This window comes from Halichoeres trimaculatus, unplaced genomic scaffold (assembly GCF_033239565.1).
Source record: "Halichoeres trimaculatus isolate MK-OKI-2021-1 unplaced genomic scaffold, fHalTri1.1 fHalTri1_scaffold_12, whole genome shotgun sequence".
NCBI lineage: Eukaryota > Metazoa > Chordata > Actinopteri > Labriformes > Labridae > Halichoeres > Halichoeres trimaculatus.
Window position 1 is genome coordinate 27,792,721 of NW_027437190.1, and position 21,291 is coordinate 27,814,011.

Below are 21,291 nucleotides of genomic sequence, written 5' to 3' on the forward strand. Positions count from 1 at the left end.
TGAGAGTCTTTCTCAGAGATCAGTGAAAGATCACTCATTTGTCTCTTGCTGTCATGGCCACAGTTTTGGCCCTACAGACATGAAACTGACATGGACAGCTTCCTCAGGATCTTGAGATTTGTATGGTCTATTCCTTTTTCTGATCACACCTACTGTTTTGTGACAAATGCCGGCAGTTTAAGACCATGATTTTGGTGGTAAGGTCTTGGAAATCAACAGTCAGAACACACTCTCTGGTGGCAGTTGGTTAACGATAATCACCATGGCAACCTCTGGCTTCAGTTGGGCCTCAACTGACAGGTTTATATGATTAAACACACACACACACACGGGACACAAAGTATCGCACTTTAACAGCATTTTCATAGTCAGCCTTCTATTTTCCCTCAGCCAACTAATTTTTGTTACAGATTTTCCTTAAATTTTTATTCATTTGTTTCATTCTTGAATTAATTCATCCATACGGTTCATCCAAGAGCTCTTGACAGGCTCCCTCAGGATTCTGAATTCAGCAGTTCAGTGAAAGCTGCTTCAGCTTCTGCATTTACAGTCAGCGTGTTCTTCAAAAAATTGCTTTTCTAGTTTAACAATGTTTTCCTGGATCAGAGGAGTTCAGTAAACTTTAAGGAAGATAATTAACAAAGTTGGTTCAAAATTTTTCAATAAATGTAAAAGCAGATCAAGAACATGCAAACTCCACAAGCTTTAGCATTTCATCCCCACCCCCAGCTCTGAATTCCACACACCTGAAGCACACACAGATAAGAAGTTCACATGTATCAACACTAGATGGCAGCATGGACATAAGCTGTGATATTGAATCTGATCTGATTGAATATCTGAATGGATTATCTGTATTTCATTATCAAGACAGAGAGATTACTCTTCCACTTTGACAGACTTTTACTTGAAAATAAAACTACTGATTCTTTCAGTATTTTTAAAGCTGGTTCACTAACAAACAAATTAAACTCAAATTAAGAGCACTGATCTTGGATGTCTTTTGGATTTGTTTTGAACATCTTAACCCATGTTTTATCTATTGGGTGTTAAAAAGTTTTTTTTCCACTTTGGGTGTAGCTCCACCCCCACAAACAAAACTTGTTTGTTTCTATCTCCCTACATTTACATCTGCATGAGACTCCAACAAATCCAAAATCTTTGTCTTCAGCTCCTTGGCCTTCTCTGCGTTCTCTCCTTGAGCCACCTGTTCTCCTGCCACCTGGAGCCCCTTCAGAACCGACTGCAGGGCGTCTGCATTCTTCACTGAGTCCATCTGGTCTCTGTCTGCCCGAATCTCTTCCACCCAGTCCAGGTAGGCCTGCAGTAATCCAAGGTCGTCCACAAAGTTTGCAATGATCCTGAGTCCTGGTCGACGCTGCTCCAGCTCCCTCAGCCTCCTTCTCCCCACCACTCCGATGTCATTTCCTACGATGCTGATGAAGACGGAAAAACCAGGAGAGGTTTGTTACTTGTCTTTGTCACTTTGACTTACACTTACTTACTTTAGAAGTTGCTGTAAGAAGTGTTGTGATCTTACGTCAGTGTCTTCAGAGACGTGTTTTTGCTGAGGTAGTTGACGATGTTTTCAGTTCCTCGCTCTGTGATACCGGTGATGTCAAGATAAAGTTCCTCCACAGTGGTGTTGTGTTCTAGAGCTTTCCACAGCTGTGCAACTCCCTCTGGACCCAAGTTGTTACCACACATACTGAATGGGGAGATGGAAAAACAGGTGTCTTGCCATGTCAGCATAATTATGACGATCTCAAGGATTAATTGTTCAGTTGTCCTCACAGCTTTTAAAACTGCATTAGTTAAAAATCTTTTGAAGAGGGTTAATTTTGATCAATAACTATGGGACATTTTCCAATCAAGGCGGGATTTTTGAAAGACTTGTTTGGTTCTACATGTTTGAATAGACCATTAAATGGCTTCATTTCTGCTGCTTGACCTGAAAGCAGTCTTTACTGGACAGTACTTAACAGACTCTACACTCCTATGGCATCTCTGGCACTGTTTTTAACTGGTTTAAATCTTTTCTCACTGACAAAAAAAACTGCTGTGGATGCTGCATTCATAATTTCCAAAATGGAAGGGCCCATGCAGCGATTCTCACTACAGAGTCATGTCCGTTTTCAAAGGGTTGCTTTCTTAAAGGCCTAAAGATCACAACAATCCACTCTTTTTTTGTGCCTTCTTTCTTATTTTTATAAAGCTTTCTTTTGATCTTTTCACAACAAAATTTACTGTAGAGGATAAAATCCTTAAAATTGTTTCATTTTTTATTCTGAAATCATTTAACCGCTCACAGAGGGTGAACCTCCCCCCAATCTTTTCTTCTGAGAGACTCAGCCTTTTTGGAGCCTTTTAATCAGCCTTGGCATCCCATCCTTTTTTAATTTTTCAATTTTGGTTGTAATTCAGTTGTATCAGATCAATGCACAGCTTGGCAGTAAAATATGATGGGCGTTTTTCCAAAGTATTATGATAGTTGTAATAAATAATTGCATGACTTACAAGAGTTTTTTCACTTGACACTCGCTTGACTTCAAAACCGCAGATTCCAAAAGAGCTGCTTTCTGATCCAGGCAGTTGTATCTCAGACTGAAAGAGATCAGATCAAGCATGAAAGTGAAAACAAAACCAGCTCGCAACAACAGATACAAGAATGCAAATTCTCCATTCTCCATGAGGAAATTTGAACCTTTGTGTCAAGGATTTTGAAGGAATGTGAAACCAGTTACTCACTAGAGGGATTCACAGCGATGTAGTATTGGCCCGAGCTTGTTGAGCCCCCTGTTTCCGATGTTTGAGTAGCCCACGTTGAGCTCCTGCAGCTTGTGCAGAGAGAACTGAAGCACGTAGTGCATGGCGGCACAGTCCACAACACTCAGCTTCATTTTGAACAGATAGAGGCATTTGATCTCTGGCGCCACCATGCTGGTGGTGTCCTCGTTGTGGAACTCCATCAGGCAGTGGAGAAGATTCAGGGCTGTCATGTTCTCGAGTCTCTTGCCTTTGAACCGCTCTTGGAACCACAAACCCAGCCGGACTGGAATCCCTTCTGCTTGCTCCAAGAGTGAATGAACAAGTCCTTCCAGCTGACCTGCCAGACGAGCTCGAAGGGTTCCCATAAAGAAGCGTGTGAACATCTGGAGGCCCTCCAGTTTGTCCACGTTGAGGTCAGGGTTTCGCAGGGGTGCAGCTGTGGAGGATGTTGGATGTTTCCCAAAGCACCAGAAGTCCAGGGCTTGGATTATGTCATCCTGGCTAGAGAGATTGGTTGAACAGTATAGAGCAGCCAGATGTTCTTGAACAGTCAAGTGGAAGAAAGAGAACATCACTGTTTTTTCATTGATTGGCTGAATGATGTTACTGAGGAATGTGCTCTGAAGCTCAGCAGGTGTCACACCATACTCCTCCAAATCTGAACTTTTGAAGATGATCTTTTTCTGCAGAAGGTTTTCATAAGCCAGTCGCCCAAGGTTTGTCAGCTGTTGTTTCACTAAAGAGAGAACCTCAGCTCTAGGGGTGCTCCTGTCTGTAGTCCCTTTGAGGGCATGGTGTTTGACTGCAGTGAACAGATAGCAGAAGTAAACCTCGCTGACTGTTTTTGGCGGGTTAAGCTCAAGAGACCTTGAGTCGCTAACATCTGGGTTTTCTGAAGAGAAGAACTCAGCCATTGCTGTGCAGATGATGTAGCAGTAGAGAGGGATAAAAGACAGCACGAAAATGTTGTCATTGTTCAGGATGTACTGATAGACTCTATCGGCAACTCTACTGTCCTTGAAGAACTTTTCGGTGTATTTCTCCACTTGGCGCTCTTCAAATCCCAACACAATACAGCATCTTTGGAAGAAACGCTTGGGAACTTCAGTTGATGGTCTTGTGGTGAGAATGACGGATGCCTCCGGGAGCAGGCTTCCCTTGATTAAAGCCACCATCAGCTCAGATATTGGTACCTTTGACTTGATGTCAATCTTTTTGTCAGAACAGTACCAGTCCAAGGGGAATTTGAATTCGTCAAGTCCATCCAGGATGAAGAGCAAAGAGCCGGGTGAAGTGAAAAGATCAGGGAGAGCTGTCTTCAGGTAGCGGAACCGCTCTTCAAGGAGCTCCAGCAAGCTGATTGGCTCTTCTATCAGATTAAGCTCTCTGAAGCGGAGGTCGAACAGACAGGTGAATTCACGCATACTCTTTCCAATCGCCCACTCATAGAGCAGTTTTTGCACTGCTACACTCTTTCCAATACCAGCAATACCTTTAACTTTCACTCTTTTGGGGGCTCTTCCAGGGGTTTCTTGGGGACTCAATAAATTGCATGGTTTGATGTGTTGGCAATCCTGATGGGCATAGATACGGGCTCGCCTGCTCGCCAACTGGAAGTACTCATGTTGGCTGCTGTCGAATGATTCATCATCTTCTGTCACATACAGATCTGTGTAGCGGACTTCAATATGAGAGGCTGAGTTTGAGGCTTGAGCCTCACCTTCTGCATAACATTTTAACTGCCCCGTTCGTTGCAGTAAAGTTTTCTTATGAGCAGAAATAGGAGCTGCAACGGAGAGGGTCTTCTATTAGAAAATGTTTCACTTTGTTCCTGTCCTCAGCGTACTTAGGACAAGCACATACCTTGGATGCTGGCTACCTTTGAGGTCCTGCAAGGTTTCAGATCTTCTGTTGCTGTGTATGAAAATAATGGGACATTTTATGAAAAAACACTGAAACAAGTTCAATTTTAAAACACAGCACAATTATCGTAAATAGTTATGAATACATACCGCTAACTTCTGTAGTCAGCGTAAAGCCCTTGTTTTTGCCTCCGAACAGGTTAGCAAATGATCTCCTAGATTTCTTTTCTGGTGACATCAGAAGATGAGTTTATTTTTAAGACATTACCAATCAAATTCACATCGCTTTGCCGTTTAAAGCTCCTGTGAGGAGTTTTTAGTTGATTATGACAAAGTATAAAAATACTTTACCTGTTTTGCTCCACCGGCAACAATTGTTGCGGAAGTGTATCACTGTCATATTCTACTCACAATAACAAATCTCAACGTTACAAATGCAAATTTTTCCACTTATGTGCTAGTAGACAACTTGAACAAAGATTTTGGTTTATAAAGAATAGTTTCCAAGTGGTTCCTGACACATGACATCATCTGCTTCCTGCTCCTCCGGTGAAAGACATGGTGGATGCAAATTGTCCTGGAAAGAGCCAATTTTCATAAATTTCTTATGATCCCTTCTTATGATTTTTGATTTTAATGATCACAAGAGGCATCAGTACTTATTGGAGTGTTTTCTCATAACCATCACTGAACTCCTCACAGTAGCTTTAACATATTGTACATCAAAAAACAAACTCGCTAAAATAAACAATGAGTAATTGCAGGTACTCTATCTATCCAGTCTTTATGATGGCTACAATACTTGAAGCACAATGATAATATGAGTACCTTGTTAATAATTTTCTCACACTTCTGTTACCCCACAAGCAGTAAAACTTGATTATTCTAGTTCTTCACTTTGATTAAACATTAAACAGATTTAATAGCTTTTAGATGCACCTGTTGTTAGAAAAAAAAGTTGTGATGAAAACAGTTAGGACAAAAAGTAAGGAAATTAAAGTTTGGTAGATTAATTCTTTGTTGCAGGAAATGTTTCTTTGCAGTCAAAAGCCTGTTTATTGCCATTTTAAATGGGGCCACATTTGGAAGGAACACGCATTTGTTGGATGAGCAGCATAGCTGAGTATGTGGGTTGTACACATGAAAAATTTGCCAGATTTTCTCTGCCAATGCCAAACAGCTTAGTCTTACTCTGACTCTTGTTTGGTTTGGTTTGGTGGATTGGATTATTGCAGTCAAAGAAAAAAAAAACACATTTGCAACAAACAGGGACCGCAGTAGCATGCGGCAGAACCATATACAGCCAAAACAGCCTGGCACTTCCTCAAATATGGCACCGCTTAAAATGGGAATGCATTGTTTTTTTTAAGTATGTAGCATAAGTTAAATAGAAGTGGAAACAAAATAATCTTGTTTATCAATCTCACCTGCAACTTGTACAGGAGGTGACACTGGCTCCTTGATGGTGTTGTTTCTGCAGTGTCTTTCCACCCAGGCCTGCAGGTCCTTGCAGTAATAATCCTGCACATCCTTTAGCACCTGCAGGAACTTAACACTGCTCTCCTCTGTGGCACACACCATCTCCAGCGCCTGGGCCACTGCGTTGAAGGATGACTTCTCCAACAGAGACAGGTAAAGATCTGGGGAAAGCACCTTATCATCATGCAGCCAGCGTAGTAAGGGTGCTGGATGATCTCGAGTCCAGTTCAGCAGCAAGTCTCTCTGAGACTGGATCAGCTGTTGAGCTGAGGCCATGGCTTCAGGAATCAAGAAACTGTTTGGTAAAACTACAAAGACCTTACAGTCAGTCTTACAGTAAGAAAAATACAGGAGAGAAAGACAAAAAAAAAAACATTTTGCATAGTTTCTTGCATGCTGATTGGTTAAAACTCTTACCTTAAAGAAATGTTTTAAAGCTGCAAACTGGGTCACTGTCCTCCCATTGATTTGCCATTGCAGATATGACACGGCAGGAAGAGTTGTTCACCTTGTATCTTAAGGTGGAGGCGGAGCAGAAATTCAAACACAATCCCAAGAGTCCATAGTTCAAAGAGTGTGTTTTTCACTGCCTTGAATGATCGGTTTGTTTGATCTTACAAACACACACGATCGTATTCATTCCAGATACGCTCTATGTGGAAGAAAATATGAAACAAAGTGGGACCTGAAAACCCGATGTGCACAGGAGAAGATTTTTAACAACCTTCTTCAGATTAAGTTTTGTTTTCTCGTTGACCTACCTGCATTTATTAGCTCTCATGATCTGCTAATCTATATGTTTATTATAAGTGCCAATAAATCAGTGCAAGGAGTTAATCAGTAACTCCTTTGTTCAGCCTCTACAGAACAATTATGCCTGTTTATCCTGTTGCCATAAGGCTTTGTTAGAGGTGCCACTTTGGACTGGTGCCTGTAGAAATGAACACATGCAGTTTGTGGGGCTTTGAGGAAACTGCCAGCAGCATGAGAGTGACTCACTCAGCGTCATGTGTTGTCTCAGAGATACTTGCTGATGTCTTTACTTCCCTGGCAAACAATGCTACGATCCATAACCAGTGTGAAGACTAGAATATCTTACTATTATGAAGATTTTAACACACAACAAGTCTAATATTTGATATGTGAGCTCTTTGAGGAAATAAATGAAATAAGCACAGAGAATTCAGAGATTTTTGGAAGAGTGTGCGACTTCATGGTGAGGTCAGAGTGAAACAATCCTAACTTCCTCCTCTTTTTCCCCCTTGTTCATCCTTCCCTCTGTCTGCGCCAGCAGAGCAGGGCTGCAGTCATGCATGTGGACACTGTCTTTCTTATCTTTCCTCTCATAGTTGGTGAGTAATTTTAAGTTTAATGGTTTTGGAAGAAAATAAATACTGCTGATTTATGTACATATTTAAAAATTATGCATCATTACTTAATATGATAACTTGTGCTTCATACAACTAATATTCACATGAAATTATTCTACGAGAAAATGTTAATGTTTGGGTTTTCTTCTCACAAGAAGTTTATTAAAATGAGAAATTACAAATGCAAATGTTTTAATGAAGCTTATGTTGTGAGACTATCAGCTCAATGGAGTATAACACATTTTCTAGCATTAAAAGTGCAGTTCACCCTCTTCCTCTTTCTAAATTTAGTCCCGTTGTGTTGTGAAATCAATCTGGGCTCTTTAATGTGTTAGCAGACAGTACAGAGAAATAGAACAGCTTTAAAAAAAAAAAAAAAAAAAGTAATTCACATCAGATTTAACTTCATGACTTTTTGCATAATTTAAGTGATGAACAGGAATATAACAACACCTTGCATGATGTAAGAGCTTTGCACCTTGTAACAGAAGCTGCCTGAACAGCCACGCACCTGCTTCATTGTTGATGTGAGGACTTAACAAGTGATCATGAAGTAGTGTCACTTCAGTTATTTCTAAATGCTATCTCTCAGTATTCGTGTCCAACCTGACCATGGAATCCATTTACAGAACAAGGACAGCATCACTTTATTGACACTTTGTTGGCTGGTGAAATTTAGCATTCAGGGGTAAAATCTGTCCCACTTCTATAAAATAAAAAAAAGTCTTGGATTTATTTCGTAGGAATAGTGGACACTGGGGGCGGACTGTCAAAAAAAGGATATCAGAGCAGAAGAAAGCTAAACAGAAGAGTGATAGAGCATGAGCTAAAACAGAGTTAAGCTGTTTGTGACAATGTTCATTCCAGCCCACATGCAGCATTTATACTGGTCTGTTCCAGTATGAGAATCTATCGGTAAAATGAAAAGCTAGGTTACGTTTGCTTTGCTTGGTGAGGTTGGAGTTGGTAGATGAGCACTGGTAGGACATAACCAGGGTTTACTAACCTTGCACGTTATGGGCACGTTTCAAATTTTGCTTGTTGTCACATAAGCTACGCTATGTAACTGCAAACAGATACATGACATTGTTGTTTTGCGTCCTGTTGTCTTGAACAAAGACAAGTAGTTTTAAAAAGATCTGCTCACCATTAATTTTTTCCAAAACAAATGCATGCCATGGCAAGAGTGGTGCGTTGATGACAGTGGGTGATGGTGCTCATGGGAAACAGATCCTTTACTCCAGAATAACACTACCAAATGTGATACTCCTTGTGGCACCTTTCAGCTTAACAGAGGCAAAGTTTAAAAAATGTGCAGCGGTCTAAAAAAGCTAAATGTGACATTCTTTTTGGAATTCATGGACAGCTCATCTAAGGGACCACTCTGCTTCTTTAAAAACCCTAAACCCTTACAGACTGTCGTTACAAAACGAGATGATGCAGCACAATTGTAAACATGGTCCTACTTTTCAAACATGTTGCTGGCATCAAGTTTAAAGCTAGCATTTATTTTCATAAAAAAAAATGAAAAAAAAAAATACATTTCAGCATTTTACATGGGGGTTGTAGTGTTTTTATTTATTTTTTCTTCCATCTATATCACAGCTGCCTTATGGAGGGAAGTCCAGGCTGTCTCTCCTGTGCCCTCAGTCCCTGACCGTGTCCAAGCAGTGGCTGGCTCCTGTGTTGTGATCCCCTGCTCATTCACTCCTCCAGCTCCTCATCCTCTCAGAGGGAGGAAGGAGAGGGTGGATGTCCGGCTGAGGTTCAGAGGTGGCGGTCGCTACTTTCCTCTCCGCAGTACCGCTTATAATAGCGAGGACAGAGACCAAGTGAGCAGGGATTTCCAAGGCCGAACGTCCCTCTTTGGGCAAATCGTGGATGGAGATTGCTCAGTGAAGGTTGAAAGGATCAGCCAGGATGATTCCCGGGTGTTTGAGATCGCTCTGAAGAGAGGGGATGAGTTACTCTGGGGGAGGCCGAGGAGCTTCACTTTGGATGTTGCAGGTGAGTGTAGGAAATTGCAAAAGCAGATGATCTTCTGAATGTTTATCCACCAATTTTGAAAAAAGCACACAATATTTGTAGAACTCAATTATCCTGAAACTTTTCTTCGCTGCCAGAGTCTCCTGAGGCGCCAGTCATCAGCGGCGTGCTGTCAGCCACAGAGGGACAGCTGGTCACCTTGAACTGCACTGTCCGCTATCACTGCCCCTCCAGACCTCCTGCGCTGCAGTGGAGGTGGGAAAGAGGCGCTCAGATGAACGGCACCGAGCCTGGAGACGTACAGACGCTTCAGCTGCAGCCTGAGCCCGACAGGCTGGTGTTGTTAGCCTCTCTCTCCTTCATTGTGTCCCACCAGGTGAAACCAAAACTCAGATGTGAGGTCAGCTACCCTGGAGCTAAAACATTAGCCACTTCTCAGGAGCTGCATGTAACATGTAAGGACTCTTTTGACTTCATTTGTGTGTTGATTGGCACACTGTGTCCTTAAGCTCTGTTCTTTTCTGTGCAGTTCCTCCAAAAGATGTCGTTGTCCAGGTCCAGACCCTGACAGTGCACGAAGGAGGCAATGCCCTGTTGGTCTGTTCATGTAAAGCTGACCCTCCAGCTTCAGAGTATCGCTGGTCCTATGTTCAACATGGCAACACGGTGCATCTTCACCAGCGTACACACTCAGTGCGGATATTCAACGTGACCCGAGACATGAAAGTCCGTTGCTCAGCAAAGAACCTGATTGGCCGAGGAGATTCCCAACCCACGAAGCTAAACATACAATGTAACCACACTTCGTCAAGAAAGTCCACATAAGCATATTTCATAACAACTGACAAACGATTCAGTTGTGTCTAATCGTGTTCCTCCTCTCCTGCAGATAAACCAGTCATCCTCCAGCCCTCCTCCACCTGTGTTGTTGAGGATTTCAAGGTTATTTGTCTCTGCTCAGTTGACTCCAACCCAAAACCTGCTGTCACCTGGAGCATTAACGGGACAGTCCCTCCTCAGGATTACAACATTTCGGTGTCATATGAGCTCGGTGTGCTGACAGCTTCTTTGAGGGGCCGCATGGACAAACCTCAGACAGTGATCTGCTTTGCTTTCAACGCACTGGGGAATGACTCCTTGATGTTGCTGCAGGGGGGGAAAGGTGTGTTTAAAGCATTTTTTTTCCACATTTCTGGAGTACAAACATTCAATGTGGAAGTGATATTTAAATGCTTAAATCTGTTCTTTTTGTCCACCTGCAGAGACCATTCCTCTGTTGTGGTTGGTGACACCTGCTGTAGCTGTCTGCCTTGTCATATTCCTCCTGTCTGTTTGTTTCTACTGCTGCAGGAAGAGAGCTGGAAAGTATGTGCTTCAAATCACCTCTTTTAAGGTTTTTTTCAAACGTTTTATACACACACATCGCTAAGTTTTACATGGCTGTTTTGCTCCTTTTAGACATGTCCTAAGTAGACATCCCGCAGTGTATCCTGGAGGAATTTATCAAGACCGGATGCCCCTCTACATCAACTGCACAGAGGTTACTCATATCTACACCAATGGAAGCTACCAGCTTGTATATCAGAACTGCACACCTCTGTTTGTCCATACAAAACAGGTATGTCATTTTGTTAGTCTTTATCATGTGTTAAAGCCTTTTGTATTTATGTACCAATCATTGTAGAAAAGCCACAACCATCTCTTTTTCTTTTTTTCAGATGCGCCAAATTGCCAGAAGAGGTGGAGAAAGACGGAGAGGAGGAGAAGTCGGAGGAATAGATAGACGAGCGACTGTTGGAGTGAGAGGCACAAGAGAAGTTCAGGCTACAGCTATGGCTGATGCAGAGACGGCCATCTACCTGGAGATCCTTTGAGCTCCTCGTACGGAAGCTAAATGATTGACCTGCAAAGTTAAAGACACAATTTACCTCAGGTTTACTGTCAAATGTAACTTTCCGTCATTGTAAATATAAATCCTACCAGTATTTCACATACCATCTTTCTGTTTGTATAATTTTAATACTGATGAGTTTCAGTCTCTTGAATTGTTGTTTTGTGTCCTACAGCATATAAAAGATGAAGCGTTTGTAAAACAGAAGTTTCTAAGTGCTTTATTTCGTGTCTGCTCTTCATCAGGCACAAAAAAAAAAAGAAAAAGACTTTTTGCAAGCTATGTATCGTGTTTTAATTAGTTATGTTTACCTCAGTGAAATGATGGAAAAATGAAAAAGACTTAACACTGTGTCGATGTAATCTCATGAGTAATCCTGTGGTAAGGCACCATCACTGTGTGGCGCATTGGTTAAAAACTCAGTTCTGTGGCCAGACAATAAGAATGTAACGTGCTGATTCACTGTCCACACATAGGGAGATAGAAATGTTGCCACAAGAGCTAAGTGCTACTACTAGTACTATTACCAGTACAACTACTTTTCTGCATTTCCTTTTCCCATTTATTCTTTAATTTCACTTTTCATATTTTCAGCTTTGTTTCAGTTGTTACAATAATTCATTTTAATTTCTTCAGTTTAAGCCTTCAGCTTTGGCATTTCAATCAATCAATCAATCAAACTTTATTTGTATAGCACTTTGCATACAGGATTTTGCAATACAAAGTGCTTCAAATGAGAAATAGAAAATAAAATAATAAGTGGAATAAAAAGCAGAAATTGCATAATTACATAAAATGAAAACATGAGACCCCCACAACCCCCCCACCACCACCCCCAAACCATATTCAACATACACACTCATTTACTCAAACACATGACAACATGAAAAGGAAATTCTGACAGAGAGCAGAATAAGAGGACTGAGGAAACACCATCTTGTATTAAAAATGAGGAAACACAGGAGCTAAAAGTATTATGATACTTAAAAATACTCGAAAATACTAGAGGATAAGATAAATAAATGAGTAAATAAATAAATAAATAATACATAAAATAAAGAATAAAAATCTGACTGAAATGTAGTAATAGAACAAAATAAAAGGGTTAAAATAATTTACTTATAACATAAAATAATATAAATACAATCAGCTAAAAGCAACACTGAAGAGGTAGGTCTTGAGTCTGCCCTTAAAAATATGAACAGTAGGCGCTGCTCTCAGGTCCTCAGGTAGACTGTTCCACAGACAGGGGCCGTAACAACAAAAAGAAGCTTTCCCATGTGTTTTGGTCTTTACTCTGGGAGCAAGACCGTTAAGAGCTTTAAAAACTAATATAAGAACCTGAAAATTGATTCCAAAAGATACAGGCAACACATTTCAACTATAAGGAAATAACATTTCTCTGTTTATACTGGGTTTCAATTAGACTGTCAAAAGTAGAAAACCTAAACGTTAGGTGGCGATAAAACTAGTCTGACGCAGTTATAACCGTTACAGCCGAAGAAGAAGACCGGGCGCTCATTGGCTAGCGTTGCTGTAGCCGGAAATGATGCCACAGTTCGATACACATTATGCTTTTGGTGGGAAAATGAGTTCGCCTTCACGCACATTTAATTTAACTTTTAAGAAATTAATACGTGTTTTCTAATGTGTTTCACAACGAATTGTTGAACGGCCGTTATTCATGCACCAAAAAAATCCGAATGCGTATGCGTGACGGTCTGTTAAACGTGTGAAAACACTGAGATTACCCAGGAAAAGTTCACTCTGTCTATTGTTTGCTTGCATGCTAATGGTTTAGCGTATAGTTATTCAGTTGTTTAATCTTCGTGTTTTTTAAAATTCGTTTTATAAAGGCTCCATTTACTGCCTTAAGAGTGACAGGGCTTATTCGCTTTATATAATACTTGCGTCTAGTGGAGAGAAGGTTGCTTCTTCTACACTTGCTGATCAGTCCTGACAAGGATAAACAACAACAACATGCCAGAAATCAAACTCAAGCACGTTGTGTCTTGTAGCACCGAGGATCCGGTACGTCATGTTTCTTCTCCCTTACTCAGAGTGTAATCGGTTAATGCATCAATAAGACCAGTACGAGTCTGTCTTCCATTCAATGCGTCTCATATTGCTTTACAGACTCACAAAGCAGACAACCTGCTGAGCTCTGATACCTACAGAAAGTGGAAAGCAGCAAGACCGGGGGAGAAGCAGACTTCAGTCATTCTGCAGGTGTGTTTTGGTCCTGTACTGCCAGCTGGTTATGTTTACATGATGTTGGTTTTTGCCATCTCTGATTTTACTGATTATACTCATTTTGCAGGTATTTGGTATCAGTTCAACCTTGTATTTTGATCATCAATCATTATTAATTTATGTAGGGCCAAATCACAACAAACACTTTCTTATAGCATCAACAGGTTTAGACCTGTGTGTTGTAATGACAATAGAGACCCACCATCAAGACAAGAAAAAGAGTCAGATCTCATCTTAATTCACCTTGAGAAGAAAACAAAGAGAGAGAACTTTTCTTTGTCTGTCTCTCTCAATACTTTAAGAATGAATTAAATGAGTTTATTTAATTATGAATAAAGAAACGGTGGGTGTACTCTCTTCTTTATTGAGAAACTTGGCCCTGCTTTGAAGCATTTCATTTGAATACACTTCTAGTTTGTATACTACTTTCTCAAGTAGTGCAAAGTTCTGCATTGAAAGGGTTCATTGAATAGCCTTGGGAAAAAAAAAACAGAATGTAAACGGCATGTTAAGTTGATTGAACACTTTAGTGAAAAGAGGTAGCTTTAGTTTCGTTCTGAATTAACACGTCACCTTGAGTTTAGAGCATCATTCTTTTGATGGTTAAATAATACTGAGTGTCACTTCAGCAGACTTCAGTGGTGTTCTTTGTTAAGAAACAATATTTGTACTCTATGTTTTTTTATTATATCTTTTTATTTGTCTTTCCATTAAAAATACTTCTTCTTGTCTTAAACACAAACACACTGTGAACACTGTGTGAAAGGGAGAAAGTATTCAGAAGGGAAAACGCTGTCCTTGCAAGTTAGCCTCCTTGAAAGTTTTCTAGTTTGTAAATGTGTTGTAAAGCTTTCATTGTTTTTAACCTTTAATTTTTGTCTTGTTTTCTTCAGTTCGAGAAGGAAGAACAGGTTCACAGCATTGACATAGGAAATGAGGGTTCAGCATTCATCGAGGTGTTGGTTGGAAATTCTTCCTCTGTCAGAGACCAGGACTATGAGGTAGTCATGCACAAAACACCAAGCACACAGTTTATTGGAAATGACTGTTTGCTGTTTTCACTTATCTTTTGTCCGTCTCTTTCAGGTTCTCTTGGTTATGTCTTCTTTCATGTCCCCCACGGAAAGCCGTAATGGCACCAACATGAACCGTGTGCGTTTCTTTGGACCTGCCCAGTTGCAGAAGAGTCAAGCGCAGGAGAAGTGGGACAGAGTGAAGATTGTTTGTACACAGCCATACAGCAAGGTAAAGAACTCACACATGTAACTTTTAAGCAACAGAATTTGAAAAGGTACACTTGTAGCTGCAGTACAAACCTTAGCCTTACACACTCAACAACAAAGGTTTTGTAGAATTTCAGTAATGACACGACACAGTTTAAGGAGTCTGAGGAAAGAAAGAAACATATAAATACTTATGGTGTTACAACAGGTGATTAAAAATGAAAACTAATTTTATGTGTCTCTTGAAGAACATTGCATACGGACTGGCCTTTGTGAAGTTTCATTCACCACCAGACAAAAATGATCCTCCAACATCCTCACCGGTAAGTTTTGCTTTATGTGGTTTTCTTTCTTCAACTCTTTGATGGGGACCTTTAGAGTTTTACTGGTTGTGGGTACTAATTGTTGGTCCATGCTCAGAAAGAGTATTTGTGCTTGATCCAAAGTTAGACTTGAATATTAAAAAAATTAAAAAAAAGATGTAACCTTTTTTTCAACGAAAAGTTTTTCATTTATAGAAAGGGGGACACTAACCTCCTCAACATAAGTGTCTTTTTAGGAGTTTTATGACCTTAGAAATATGAAACTCACATTTTCAAACCAGAAATAACAGCCACATTTTACACTGCATAAAATTGTTTAGTACCATAACAAGGGAAGTTATGGGGTTTAAACACAGACCTTTTTGCCTTTTTTGCTAAAGGGTATCTTTATTTACAGACTCATTGCTTAGTTTTGCATGGGGCTTATTTAGATATCAGTCAAACCCTCACCAGAAATCTCACAGTGAGCATCTGCATTTGCTTTTAGGGACGTTGTGATGGATAAATTGTAACTTTTAATGATTTAAGAAAAAACTTGTTTGCATGCGGCATAATTGCCCAAGTTGTTATCCTCTTATTGAGCCAGCACTCTGGAGTCCTCTGAGAAATCAGAAATTAATCAACAACAACAACTAAAACCTTTATTTGTTCTGTTCAGGAATGGAAATAAAAACTGTAATTTGGTAATCAAAAAATAGAAAATTGCTTTTCTATTTTTCTGCTTTCTTTTGTAAAACAGTGCCTTTTAAAATTCACAGATAACAAAAGTACCTAGAAAACAATTCAGAGAGCACAGACCTTTGTCAAGCATATTGTGATTGTCAAGAATCACTTTAGTCCAAGTTTAATGTTATACTCCCTTTCAGCAGACTGTCTGCTACAATTTGGTGTTAGTTGCAGGTTTGTACGATAGTTTGTTAGCTGACAGTATTGAAAATTATGATGACCCAGTACATAATTCATATTCTGGATCTTAGTATCGAGGATATTGCCAGGATCTGGATCGTACTTTTACATCAGTCAGAAATTATGGTGACCTTGTCTTGTATTGTTTTGCAAAGTAATACGACCATTTATGGTGGAGTTATATACACATATGGTGAAAACGGCCCTATCTCACAATGATAAAGAATCCTTTAAAAAAATCCTGGATCCAGACGGTGATCTAGATCACCTCCAAAATTGAATCACTTCTTTCTTATCCCATTTTGAACATTTCCTGGAAATTCCACAAGGATCTGTTTGTAACTTTTTGAGTTATGTTGTTTACAGACAAACAAACAAACTCTCCCCAAAACATAACCTCCTTGGTGAAGGTAATCATATTTTAGCATCAAAGATATAATTTTGATTCAAGAACTTGTACAACCTGGTGGATTAACCATCACAGAAACATAAAAGTGTTTTGGTAACCATCAATTTACTCTTAATTGAGGGCAGCGGTGGCAAACATTTTGTTTGATTAATTAGTAAAGCACTGTATGTCTTGGAGCAGGTTCGGGACTTTCCTCACAGCGCTGCCGTTGTCTTGATGAAAGTGATAAAGACACAGATCAGTGTTTCTGCTTCAAGGAGTGGGAGTGCTGGCAAGAGTCTGGAGATATTTCTTTAGAAGTAAAAGTGGATTTTGTGTTTTTAGATGTAGTTGTTCAATCACTTTCCTCACAGACATTTAGTCTGATGTTCTATCACTTCCAGGGACATATCTGCCGCAGGTTTTTCACGTCTTAATTGGCTGACCTTTCCTTTTCATTCGGTTAATAAACTACATGACTTCAAACTGCTGCTGTTTCTCTTGGTTTTTGAAGCTTACTTCTTGAACAGCAAAGACCTTAATTCAGCACTCCGAAGGAGAACAGAAAGTTGACAGAGAATCACTGTATTTAATTATTCTGACACTCAACAGAAACCGCATGTAAAAAATAAAAGTCAAAGTCTTGTGAAAAATGTGCTAACTGTTTTTCTGACAGCCTGTCCAGTGTTGGCTTGAATTGTAGTTCATCATAAGACAGTTTCAAGATTTAATGTGCCGCCTGTCTTATCATTTTCCTCAACATTAATGTAAGATATTGCAGAGAATCTTATTATAATGGGTCCAGCACTGTAATCCATCCTGCAAACCCCAGAACTTCTAACTTATGACTTCATTTACAGAGACACTTCTTTGTCCCTTCTTTATCTATTCATTCAGCACTTAACGTTTCTGTCTTTTGTTCCTCAGAAACTGACAAAGCTGGGACAGTTCAGGGTGAAGGATGAGTCTCCAGGCCCTCAGCCCGGCAGCCTCTTCTTCAGTCGGGAAAATGCTGCAAAGTCCAGCACCTCACCTAAAGGTTAATCCGTTCATTCACATTTACCATCTGCTGGAGCCAAATGAAATTCTTTGTGGTCCTGCTAACGATAAAGTGTTAATCACGTTGCACTAATTAAGCTTCATTTAAAATGTGCCAGGAGACACGAGGAGTGAGAGGATTTCAAAGACATTCTTTCTTATGGTGCTACTTCGTCCTCTCACCCACATTTTTCTCTCCTCAGTGTCTCCTCAGAGTCAGAAGCTGAGTTACGCTGCAGCTGCCCTGCAGGCTGGAGGCAGCTCTCACACACCAGGACAAACCTCCTCCAGCTCTGCCTCACCACAGGTACTAAACAGCACCATCACTAATAGCACTGAATTGCAGCTGTCAAGCAGCTGTTGCTTTTGTGAGCGGCCTTTTTTTTCCTGCTTCATTTAGAAATCAAAAAACCTGCAGAGAAAAGATGACGCAGGGGTGAGAAAGTTAAGTGAGACGAGGCAAGGAATGTTGACAGCTTATCGAGTCACCGAGTTAGATGCTAGAAAATACCAATAAGCCAATCCATTATAGTCCTAACCTGTGTGATACAACTATCCATGTGTGAGGGCTAAATATTAAACTTTGAATAATAAGGTAAGGTGCTCTAAGCATCATCCAAACAATTTGACTTTCTCTGTTACTACTTTAGAGCTCCACATAATGGTGCTAAAGACATGAATGAGGGGCATGTGAATCAGAATCAGAATACTTTATTGATCCCCAAGGGGAAATTTCACTTCAGTAATATCCCTTCCAAGACATATAAGAAAATACACAGTGGCATGGGGAAAAAAACAGGAATGGGACAAACCCAGGAGCTGCTAGCCTGCCTGGTGCCCCTTTGTAACAGACATGAAATAAAAATATTGGGAGAAGAGAAGGGGAAAAGAAAAGTCATTTCCAGACCAGACAGGAGATGCACGAGTTGCAATTGTGACAAAAATCAGTTCGGAAAATGCAGCTTTCGGGAGCTTTTCAGCCTGTGGCTTTTTTCCCCACGTCACTCCACAACTCTTGCCCTGTTTCCTGCACCATCCACTGTCCTGTCCTATTTAATTAAAAGCCCCAAAATAACTTCAATAGGTATTAAATGTTAAGTTTCTTGTAGGGCTGTCACTTTACCGCGTTAATTAGATTAATTATTTATGCTGCAAATTAATGAGGTATAAAAATTAATGCAGATTAGCTCATTCGCCGCAATTTTCAACACATCTTGAACAATCTTTCAAGACCCAAATAAAATTGTTTTCTATGTCGATGGAAACACTGAAACTACCTAAGAAGAGTGTACTCTCTACTTCTTTGTCTCTCTTCCTGTTTTTGATCCAAAAAACAAAATACTTTGATCCTCTCTGTGATCTCTTTCGTCTTTTTTCACGATCGCTCTTTCTCTCTGAACTACCGCGACACATCCTCAGTTGGCGCGTGAGCTGGCTGAACTTTTTTGACTTGCAACATCTCGCTATGTCTCTGTCATTTCACATCTTCTCCTCTTATCAATGCTGATCTCTCATCCCAAGAGCGCACCACTCTCACCCACAGTAGTTTACAAACATAGTTTTGATTGACAAGCTTCTCCAATCCCCACCTACCTCTGCTGAAAAACATAACTTACTTATATAGACGCAGTCAATGGTTGCAATTTAATTTTAATTTGGATTTACAAATCGTTTCCGTTTCACTTGAATAGTCATGCACTACAATTCTGTAGCGCCCTAGAATTCAAATGTTTTATTTGGGGACCTTAAGCAGATATGAGATTAAAATGTGATTATTTAGATTAATTAATTACAAATCCTGTAATTAATTAGTATTTTTTTTAATCGCCTGACAGCACTAATTTCTTACATATGTTTCGCCCTCACAGCCACCAGCAAAAAGAAAATTTGAGTTCAGCAAAGAACGGCAGTCTGCTCCTGCTCCTCCACCTGCCAAGAAATCAAGCCCTGCCCGCTCACCAGAGGACAAAGCTGCAACCCCGAAACCTAAAGCAAGTCCAGCCAGCACATCCAGCCCCAGCATCAAGAAAGGTAACATAAGTCTAAATCAGAGCATGTGAGTCATCCCTTCTACAGGAACACATCATCAACTTTCCCAATCTGTTCGCAGCATCACCGGCACAGAAGTCCACAGAGAGGAAACCAGAGAGCAAACCAAAAGCAGAACCAAAACCCAAACAACAAAAAGAAAAACAGGTCCCATTCAAGAAGATCATGGAGGGAGTTGTGTTTGTCCTCAGTGGCTTTCAGAACCCCTTCAGAGGAGAGTTGAGGGAAAAGGCTCTGGAGATGGGGGCCAAATACAGACCTGACTGGACACCAGACTCCACACACCTTATGTAAGTGTTCAGGAAGTTCTGACTGGTAAAAAAAAAATCTGTGTTTTTCAAGGGGCAGTGTGAAACTAAAAGACAAATTAGACAAACACTCACACTTATTCTGCAGCTGAAGTCAGACTGCAGCTGAGTCATATTAGCCCAAGTAGTTTGTTCCCACCAAGATTTTATTAGGAGTTGCAAGATAACCACCAGATGCCTCAAAGAAGTTTCAGTGAAAAAACATTTTTTCCAAGATGAAGTTTACATTTGCCAGCTCCATTCTTGTTTCTGCAGAGAGCATGTGCAAAGAGCACAGCATAAACATGACACATCACAGGCGACTTAATACATGCTTACACACAAAAAGCAAGTGTTCCTTTCACGTGGCAAACATCACCAAAGTGTGTAACAAAACACACTAATCTAAGTTTGGAGAAATGTTGTCCTAGCTACAGGCAAACGAAAGAAATAGGATTTCCTTAATTTTGGTGGGTCCATGATTGGCCCATCCTTACATATGAACTGATCTTATATCCCTCCAGGAAGGTCTGACACCCAGCCATTGTCACTTTTTCCCCTAGAAGCCTAAAACTCAGGACACTTTATTGGTTGTTTAAGTTAAAACATAAAGATTTTATTGTTTCACATGTATTGTTCAATGATTTTCAATAAAATAAGACTGGAAAATTGAAGGTATATGCTGTCAGTTATAAAAAATAAAAAATGAAAATCAGTATCAGCCCAAATCGGTGTCGGCAGGTCAGGTTTTTTAAAGACTGGTGATTGGTGATTGAGCAGAAAATTGTGATCGGTGCAATAGCCCTAATTAGGATGATGGGTAACTGAAATTAGCAACATAGCATGCAAATGTGATGCTGTTTTTAATAATAGTGATACACAGATGCTACCGAATAACTTAATAACTCTGTCCACACACAATCACCTGTCATAATAATTTGGGCTTAAAAAAATCCATTAGACTTCATTGACTCCACCTGAGTGCACTTCTTCAATAAAACCACAATGTGAGAAGTTATTGCTGCTCTCTTGTCAGCAGTAAACAATGAGACCTTTGCTGGCAAGGACAGCCCAGAAACAAGCTTCTTAAAAAGAAAATGAAGTGAGCTAACTGTGGAGCAAGTGCAAATGCTTTGGAGAAGAGCCAAAAGATCAATACGTGTTGAAACTGAAGACTGTGATTAAATACTGAAGGGAGTGAAAACATGAAAATGTGAGGTTTCTACGGTTTCAAAACACTTTTTATCGTTGTGCTTTGTAAATCTTAAATTTGGTTGTTCATGCAACAAAACTCATGTGTAATGAACATGTGGGATCCCTATATCTAATCTGATACAGTAAATCTTCATAGAGAAGTAGAGCCATTCCTCTGGAAGAGACTTTGATCTGTGTTTGATTTTTTTTTTTATCTCTGAAACAGATTACAGGATTGTGTAACAGTTGTGTTAACACTCTCAGTGATTCAGT

At 40.1% G+C, this 21,291-nt stretch overlaps 2 protein-coding genes across 2 annotated transcripts in view; both read left to right on the forward strand.

Moving 5' to 3' along the window:
- Positions 1-7,409: 7,409 nt before the first annotated feature.
- LOC141800729 (sialoadhesin) lies at positions 7,410-11,518 on the forward strand. The gene is made up of 8 exons (XM_074683482.1): positions 7,410-7,462; positions 9,086-9,487; positions 9,604-9,921; positions 9,996-10,259; positions 10,356-10,628; positions 10,729-10,831; positions 10,925-11,084; positions 11,185-11,518. The coding sequence occupies exons 1-8, from the start codon at positions 7,420-7,422 to the stop codon at positions 11,338-11,340; spliced, it is 1,719 nt and encodes a 572-aa protein (XP_074539583.1). The 5' UTR covers positions 7,410-7,419; the 3' UTR covers positions 11,341-11,518.
- Positions 11,519-12,883: 1,365 nt separating this feature from the next.
- xrcc1 (X-ray repair complementing defective repair in Chinese hamster cells 1) overlaps positions 12,884-21,291 on the forward strand; it is a 29,775-nt gene continuing 21,367 nt past the window's right edge. The window contains exons 1-9 of the mRNA XM_074683478.1: positions 12,884-13,388; positions 13,494-13,586; positions 14,504-14,611; positions 14,697-14,855; positions 15,082-15,156; positions 17,378-17,489; positions 17,692-17,795; positions 19,357-19,519; positions 19,599-19,827. Of these exons, the coding sequence (XP_074539579.1) occupies positions 13,338-13,388; positions 13,494-13,586; positions 14,504-14,611; positions 14,697-14,855; positions 15,082-15,156; positions 17,378-17,489; positions 17,692-17,795; positions 19,357-19,519; positions 19,599-19,827 (1,094 nt within the window). The 5' untranslated portion in view covers positions 12,884-13,337. The remainder of the gene's footprint in view (positions 13,389-13,493; positions 13,587-14,503; positions 14,612-14,696; positions 14,856-15,081; positions 15,157-17,377; positions 17,490-17,691; positions 17,796-19,356; positions 19,520-19,598; positions 19,828-21,291) is intronic.

What these genes read in the sequence shown, in the direction of transcription:
- LOC141800729 (XM_074683482.1), top strand. Translation starts at nt 7,420, where the DNA reads ATGCATGTGGACACTGTCTTTCTTATCTTTCCTCTCATAGTTG. An exon ending in TATCTTTCCTCTCATAGTTG is followed by an intron (nt 7,463 to 9,085) that starts GTGAGTAATTTT and finishes TCTATATCACAG; the next exon opens with CTGCCTTATGGAGGGAAGTC. An exon ending in CACGAAGCTAAACATACAAT is followed by an intron (nt 10,260 to 10,355) that starts GTAACCACACTT and finishes CCTCTCCTGCAG; the next exon opens with ATAAACCAGTCATCCTCCAG.